Source organism: Ixodes scapularis, unplaced genomic scaffold, assembly GCF_016920785.2.
Source record: "Ixodes scapularis isolate PalLabHiFi unplaced genomic scaffold, ASM1692078v2 PGA_scaffold6__148_contigs__length_123643588, whole genome shotgun sequence".
NCBI classification, from domain to species: domain Eukaryota; kingdom Metazoa; phylum Arthropoda; class Arachnida; order Ixodida; family Ixodidae; genus Ixodes; species Ixodes scapularis.
Window position 1 is genome coordinate 52,678,988 of NW_024609881.1, and position 8,060 is coordinate 52,687,047.

The 8,060-nt window shown below is 46.1% G+C and overlaps 1 protein-coding gene across 1 annotated transcript; it reads right to left on the bottom strand.

Moving 5' to 3' along the window:
• Nucleotides 1–494: 494 nt before the first annotated feature.
• Nucleotides 495–1,919, bottom strand: LOC120843145 (piggyBac transposable element-derived protein 1). The gene has a single exon (XM_040214377.3). It carries the CDS (start codon nt 1,895–1,897, stop codon nt 1,310–1,312), a length of 588 nt encoding a protein of 195 aa, XP_040070311.2. The 5' UTR covers nt 1,898–1,919; the 3' UTR covers nt 495–1,309.
• Between the last annotated feature and the right edge of the window lie 6,141 nt (nt 1,920–8,060).

An 8,060-nucleotide genomic window follows, 5' to 3' on the forward strand; every position in this document is an offset into this window, starting at 1 on the left:
CCTTCTCCAGGGATAAAACCCGTTTGCTCTACTGACGTCTAACCCCTGGTTAGCTCAGTTGGTACAGCGCTCCACTTGTAATGGAGAGGTCCCGGGTTCGATACCCGGACCAGGCGGATTTTTTCGGTCGCTCACCAGTCACCTAGCTGTGGCTGGAGATTTATGTTTGTCCTTTGTCCCTCTTGTTCCCCTTCTCCAGGGATAAAACCCGTTTGCTCTACTGACGTCTAACCCCTGGTGAGCTCAGTTGGTAGAACGCTCCACTTGTAATGGAGAGGTCCCGGGTTCGATACCTGGACCAGGCGGATTTTTTCGGTCGCTCATGAGTCACCTAGCTGTGGTTGGAGATTTATGTTTGTCCTTTGTCCCTCTTGTTCCCCTTCTCCAAGGATTAATTTCGTCATTCTTGTCCAGCTCGCTTGCACCTTTGCATTTAATTGCATCATAATTATAACTAGCCCTGTAATGCCCAGACAGTGAAACCAACATACGAAAATTGAGAAACTTTATTATTTGGCTGCTTCTGGGTCTTACAGATTAGAAATGCAAAAAAATCTGAGTTTCATTTTCAGATTTTAAAAATACTCAATGTATCAAATATGATACACTGGGCAGTAGGCGAACTCTATTTATGAAAATCGTAAAAGCAGTTGCGTTCTTTGTTGAGGCACAGATAGACATTACACTTGCAGCATGCAACGAAACTGAACTTGTCATGAGGTGAGCAGTTCTTGCATCGCTGCCTCTTCTCAGACACCAAAGGAAAGTGACCTACACCATCCTTGCGGACATCAATCTCCGGAGTTCTGCTTTCGCCTGCGCGTTTCCTTCGTTTGGGTGTGGGGCATGGTAGAGATGATGGTCTGCCTCTCACATTTTTCTCTGCCTTCAACAGACTGTCCGCCACGTCAGCAATGAACACGCGAAGCTTCACCGGCTTCATGTGAAGTTGCTTAGAGTGCCGTCTGTGCAAATTCCACGCATTCACTACCGCGATCATGACTGTGTGGTAGAAGATGTACAAGTACCACCTTCGTGACTTGATGCAGTACTTGTACAAAGAAACCAGATAATTATGAAGATCGATTCCGCCCATAAAGCTGTTGTATGCTCCAACGATGTGAGGGCGAGAGATCTCGATAAGTTTTTTCTATTTTCTGTCACATCGCCTCACGGTTTCAACAGGTTCGACAGACAAGTAGTTAGACACGAGTGAAACAGCGCGACTGTCATACCATCTCACAATGGCGATGGACCTTGCAGTGTTGACACGGTAGTCGAAAGAACCTCTTCCTTCTTTTCTGAGCTCCTACTCGGTCATGAGTTTGCAGTCTTGCAGTCGGTTTTGACGCAATGTTCCTACGTAATAAATGCCTTTCTTTTGCAGCTCAGCCGCCAAGTCAATGCTGCTGAAAAAGTTGTCCGCTGCAACTTTGAAGTTTTTGTTTTCTGGAATAAGTGAACACATTTGTAAGACTGTGCCGCCTCCAAGACCGTGTTCATACTTCTTTTTACTTTGTCCCTGGTACACCTCAAATTGGTATAGGATCCCCGTTGTTCCGGCACGTCCCCAAAGTTTGAAGCCCCAAGGGGTTGGTTTGTTGGGGAGGTACTGCTTTAGATTGCTTCTTCCCGTGAAAGCTACCATAATCTCATCAACAGAATTCAGCTCCTCTTGCTCGACCTGTGCAAAGTTGCATTGCAAGCTTGAAATCCAGGGGCGGAGTTTCCATACCTTGTCATTCTTGTCTTCCTGGGCAACGTCGCAATTGTTGACAAAATGAATGCACTGCATTAGTCTCTCAAACCTATTCCTCGACATGACATCACAGATCGGGGTGTATCGTGTACCGCTTTCCCAGTAGCACCGTACATTTGGCATCTGAACCAAACCCATCTGCAAGTATATTCCCAAAAATTGTTCCACTTCAGCCCTGGTTGCGGCCACACACTCCCCCATTTTCTGAGTGCTGTAGATGTTTGTTTGCTCAGTAAGGGAATCCATCATATCTACAGTGACGATTTTTCTGAAGAACCCCAAGGGTGTATCAAGGTCACCGGGTTCGGAAAACTCTTCCGAGAATAAACCTGGATTGCCGTTAAGTAGCTCTTTTTTCCATTGTCCGCAATCCACAGTTGATGAAGCGCACGCCCCGCCTGACATGCTCTCTTCACCCTCATCGTCTGACGACTTTTCTTCGGGATCTGGTGGAGGTTGTTCCGAAGTCAAATACTCCGCGTCACTGTCTTCAGAAAGGTCGATATCACTGCAGTCATCACCAGCACAGATGCGATTGAGAATGTCCCGTGCAGAGCAATCTGTAAAGGAGGTAACAAAACGCAAAGCTGAAACATCTGACATTCAAAGTATCCGACAAGAAGCGACACTGAGAAGTGCCCATTGTATCATATATGATACACTCGATTACGCTCGCCGATGCCACTAACTTCTGATAACGTAGAGTCAACAATACTGTGCACTGATCGTTCACTGTGCTTTAAGGAACAAATAGCGAATATCAATATCGCAAACTCACCTCCTGATTTTGCAGACTGTCCGTAAAAAGGTCGTGTTGGCACGCCGGCCGCGTTTCCGCTCGAGGAAGCCATCTTGCGGGCGCCTGTGGGACCCCTTGTGGTGTATATTTGAACTACATTTTGCGAAAAATCCCGGGAAATGTATCTGGGGTGATACAGTGGGCATTTGGTTTCCAAAAATGCGTTTCGTATAAAAACAAAAAATGTTTGAATGGGCCGTATCAGATATGATACGCTGGGCATTACAGGGCTAGGGAGGAGCGGCTTAAGGAAGGGAGGCTACATATACGACAGCTTCTTGCGGACAAGAAACGAAAATAGATAGATGGTAAGTGTTTCATTTGCTATGCCTTTCGGCGTGTACATTATGTTTGTTATGTTTCAAGATTCCTGCAGAGTTCAATTTCAACTATTGTAAAATACCGAGCATGCGCCCAGATCACAGAAGCACCTACACTCTGATTCGGAACGATCCGCAAATAAGCAGAGGGCATACCAGATACCCATCCACCTGTTTTGAGCCATGCTCAAAATATTAAAGACCGACGACCAGTTTGCGCTTTCCACTTTTCCCTCGCTTCCTTCTCTCGGCCCTTCTACCCTGTCCACCGTTGCCCGTTTCCTCCTCCCCCAGGGGGAGGAGGATCTTCTGCCTTGCAGAATCTCGTGTCTGGTCGTCGGCCTTTAAGAGAACACATCCAGCGCCAGGTGCTGTGGCGTCTTTGCCACAATGGCGCCGGTTGCAGAGCTGACAGACTCGTGACTGGCACAAGCCATGGCATGGCCTTTGGGAACCAGGGAATCGAGATTAAAGAAGTTGCGCAGAAATTGGAGGCGAGTGGTGAAGGTGAGCAGAGTTAACAGAAAACAAGGATGAAGGGATTTCGTCGCATGAGGCATCTATGTCCCGTGCATATAATTTTAAATGTGCTGTAGTTGGCTACTCAAAAAAATTGTCACTTGGAGGTAACTAATCGCAAATCTCTTGCAGTTTCCACGGCCCACAAGCCAGCAGGCGCCAGTTCGTTCTTGTTCAAAGGTGAGGATTTAGATTTTCTAGATTGCTCTGAAGCAGCAATACTGAAGCCAGACAAGCGGTACGGCATATTTAATTGACAGAACTCAGAACGACTGGGGACGCTTTCACTTAAGCTTGTTTTGCTGCAATACACGTGTGTATTGCAGAAAAACAAGCTTTAGTGAAAGCGTCCCCAGTCGTTCTGAGCTTCGTCAATTAAATATGCCGTACCGCTTGTCTGTCATGTTGCAGTGTTGCTGTAGGCGACAAAACATGTGCCCAGTTTTGTCACAAGAGGCATATTATGTCACGCACATGTAATTTTGAATTTATCTGGCTTAGTGTGCTGTAGGTGGCTGGTCAAAGAAATTGGTACTTGGACGCAACTAATCGCAAATCTTTCTGGCGGTTTCCACGGCCTAAGAGCCAGCAGTCCCAGTTTGCTTTTCCTCCGAGGTGAGAAATCCAGATTCCCGAAGCAGGAATACTGAAGCCAGACGACCGCTACAGCATTTTTAGTTGACGGAGCTCAGAACGACTGGGGGCTATTGCATTGAAGCTTATTTTTCTATTATACACGCGAGCGACATTGACGTGTGCCCAGTTACGTCGCAAGAGGTTATCTATATCCCGTTCATGTAATGTTTTTAATCTTTCCGACTTAGTGTACTTTACGGGGCTACTCAATGCAATTGCTACTTGAACGCAACTAATCGCAAATCTCTCTTCCAGTTTCCACGGCCTACAAGCAAGCAAGCGCCAGTTTGTTTTTCCTCAAAGGTGAGCATTCCAGATACTCTAGTTAGGTGTGAAGCAGGAATAGTGAAGCCAGGCGAGCGGATAGGTATATTTAATTGACCGAGCTCAGAATGACCGGTGGCAGTGGAATTGAAGCTTATTTTTCCGCAATCAAATACACATAATTTTGAATCTATCCGGCTTAGTGAAGGATTGCTACTTGTAGCGAACTAATCACAAATTTTTATTTTGCAGTTTCTATATGGCTACAGCTAGCAGGTGCGGTTTTCATTAAAAGGTAAGGATTTCACATTCTGTTTTCAAACATCAAGTTTTTGAATGAGGGTCCTAAACAATTAACTTTCTTTTGGAGTAAATGCCAGATTCTCCAGTTCAGGAATATGATAAATATATTTGGTTTGGATAAGCCCAGTGTTTTGCTTCTTTATTCATAATTTGACAATTTTTTTAATTTATCACTCAGAAATACACACAAGAAGAGACGTCGTTGCAGAGAAATGTTGCGCTGAACGTGATATTCCAACTCCTATATAGTTTTATTGGTAGCCGATATAATAATATATTGGATTCAAATATCCATAATACGCTGAGTATATTGGAATCGTAAACCCTAATTGGATCCCCATACGACACATGGGGATCCAATAAGGGTTTATACGGTATTGGATTCCAATATTTTCAGCGTATTATCGATATTGGAATCCCATAACGAATCCTTATTGTAATACAATATAATAAATGTAATGTCTTCCAATACACTGTCTATATTGTATTGCAATACAATAAAAAGATATTGTTTACCAATATCCATAATACGCTGTTTATATTGGGGTTTTCCAATAGGGATATGATACAAAGAAAATGCGCTGCTCGGTGCGGTACGTCGTGTTCAGAAGAAGACTCGGGAGGCACGGGGACAGACCTGTAGAATCACGGAAACCGAGTGGGAAAAGGGACCTAGGGATGTAGGAAACAATCGTAAATTGCGTTGGGCGATAACTCGCGCCATTTGGCAAAAAAAAAAAAATATTAGGTGTCGTTGTTTAGTGGGCGAGCATTGTTTTCTCGCACCGCTCGCACCGTGCGAGCTGCTTATCATCTGGTGGCCACGTTAACCAGGGGCGGATCCAGGGGGGGTGGGGGGGGGGGGGGGCGACGGGGCGGCCGCCCCCCCCCCCCCCCCCAGACAGTCTACTCCCCCCTCCCCTTTTCCCTCATCTAGGAGGGCAATTTGACATGGGTGGACCCCCCCGGTGCGCACACGAAAGAATGGGAGAATAGTATCCTTACAAATTTTGCGGCCCCCCCCCCCCCCCCCCCCCCAGAAAAAAAGGGAGTTCTGGATTTGCCCCTGTTGTTAACAAGCACAACGCAACGTTTGAATTGATAAAATTCAAACGCGAACACATCAAGGGGCGTGAAACGAAAATACTGTTTTGCACATTTCACTGTTGAATGCAGGTTTTGCTACTGGTTCAGACATTTGCGTCGGTTGCGGGCATAGCGCAGCGAACGTCGATTGAGGCAACCTGGACAACCATATGACTCCTGATTACTTCACGAAGCTACTTTCTTCTCAACGGCGAACCAACGCCTCTGCCATTGCAGTCATTTTAATAGCACTGAACATGACTGTCGAAACTAGGCATAAAAGGCAGGGTCAAGGACCATTCGTCAAAAGCCCGTAAGAGGCAGGGTCTAGGACCATTCGTCAAAAGCCCATGCGTCGACAGACAACTGGTAGACGGACAATTCGTCGAATAATACAATTCGCACTAGGCGAATTCGTCGAACGGGAAACTTGTCGAAGCGGCCCGTTCACGTAAAAATATTCGTCGAAAGAACTATAACAGTGTTGGAGTGATGAGCCTATAGCCGGTGACAGGTGAAGAACGAAGCGGAAGCTCCTCCCACCCCTTTCCACTTTAGTGGAGCGAATGGTGGAGGGGAGGTCGCCTCCTCTCCAGCGTTCAATCTACAAAGTGGGAAGAGGTGGGGGGGAGCTTCTATCCAGTGAGCATTTGTCCGGTGAGTTCCTGTCCGGGATTCGAGATCTTCTATGCTCAATGGCACTGCTTTGATGCCATTTTATTCAGAGAAACCGAAGATGTATCACAGCTGAAATTAGAACTGCTGAGGTACCCAGCGGATTGTATTGTCATAGGTTAGCACACTTTAGCACGTGGCAGCCATTCTGCTTAAACAAAGCCCAGGGATCCTGCGCCCAAGCCTCACCCATATGACATACTACAGGCTTTTGTAACGAGAGACAAATAGCCTTATGTGCAGTTTGGTGGTTCACTAAGTTCACAAAGCTCACGGTCTCGGGTTTTAAGACGGATGGGAGCTATTTTGACTACGAACGTGCTATAGTCTATTGTTATTGTGTTTTTATTGAGGCAAAGCTCACTGTTTTGAGGTTTTGCCAGGAGTGGTCACAGGCCACTGTTTTTGGAACTTGTAAGGGACCACCCGAGAAACAAGAACAGTGTTTTTCGGCCTGGATAAATTAAATATTCACCGCGAAAAGCTCAAATTTCACGACAATGTGACGCAAGCGGTTGGGGGAACGCGGAAGTTTGAAAATGTTACGATATCTGAATAAAAAAAAATGACAGACAGAAAATAAATTTCTCTACGAGCCGACACGTCCCACCTAAGCCTAATATCGTAAAAACTGAATTTGACATTGCGGACGATTGTGGGACTCATATCAAAGAAAAAACAAACAAAAAAAAAGAACTTGTCAATGAAAGAGAATATTGTTTTCGTTCTTGGTGAGAAGTTTTTTTGTTTTTTTTCCCCGCTGGAAATGGATGCTACAGGCGCCCACATATTAGGCTTATGTGACCCGATCCAAGCAATGTTATGCTGTCTAACTTCCGCGTTATATCCCAACCGCTAGCGTATATTCTCGTGGAGTTTGAGCTTTCCGTGATTTATAGTTTATTTACATGGGCTGAAATGAAAAACACGGTCCTTTGGCTTACGTGATTCAGCAAGCAATCATGCCATCGGTGCATCTTTTCAAGCGAAGTGCTCGCGTTCGCTTGTGCCCCACTCACTGATACGTACAGCCATAGGTACAACCTCGGTACAACACTGATAAAGTTGGTGGCTCGAGCGTGTGGCTCGAACTTGAGGTTCATTCTCACGTCCTCTAACGAAAGTGAGACAATATAAATAAAAAAAGTGATTTTCAAGTGCTCTCGCTAGCAACTCCTACACCGGCAGGGAGTGCCTTTCACGCTCCAGGCTCGCGAAACGCCCGATTGTTATCGAAGGTAGGAAGCTCGCACTGGAGCGACCGCGTAGCCAGGACGGCCACCCACCCAAAGGCCCAAAGTCAGGGTTAAAGAACCCTGCTGCACAGCGATGGAATTACGACCGATTTAATAAACCACTTCTTTACCGTGGACGCTGTAAGCACCCGATAGAGTAGCACCGCTTGCTCGACATTGAGTTGCTCATGCTCTTGTAAAATTATGTGCAAGAGAGAAGCTTAAATTTCACTATAGGAAAACGACGAAAAATTGTGCAGCTGTTGTGCCCAGATGTCACCGTTCAGGAGGAATCTCAAGAAGGGCATAAGCGGCACAGCTGGTACAGCGGCACAGGCTACTCGTGGCTGGTGGTGGCTCTATCTTGGCTTTACTCGGTTGGAGGCACCTACGTGATCAGATGCTCACTACATTGATCAGTGGCTCACTATAATGCCTCGTTGTCAGCCGCTCGCGGCCCAGCC

Excerpts from the sequence above, each read along its gene's own strand:
- LOC120843145 (XM_040214377.3), bottom strand. The coding sequence starts at position 1,897 with ATGGGTTTGGTTCAGATGCCAAATGTACGGTGCTACTGGGAAAGCGGT.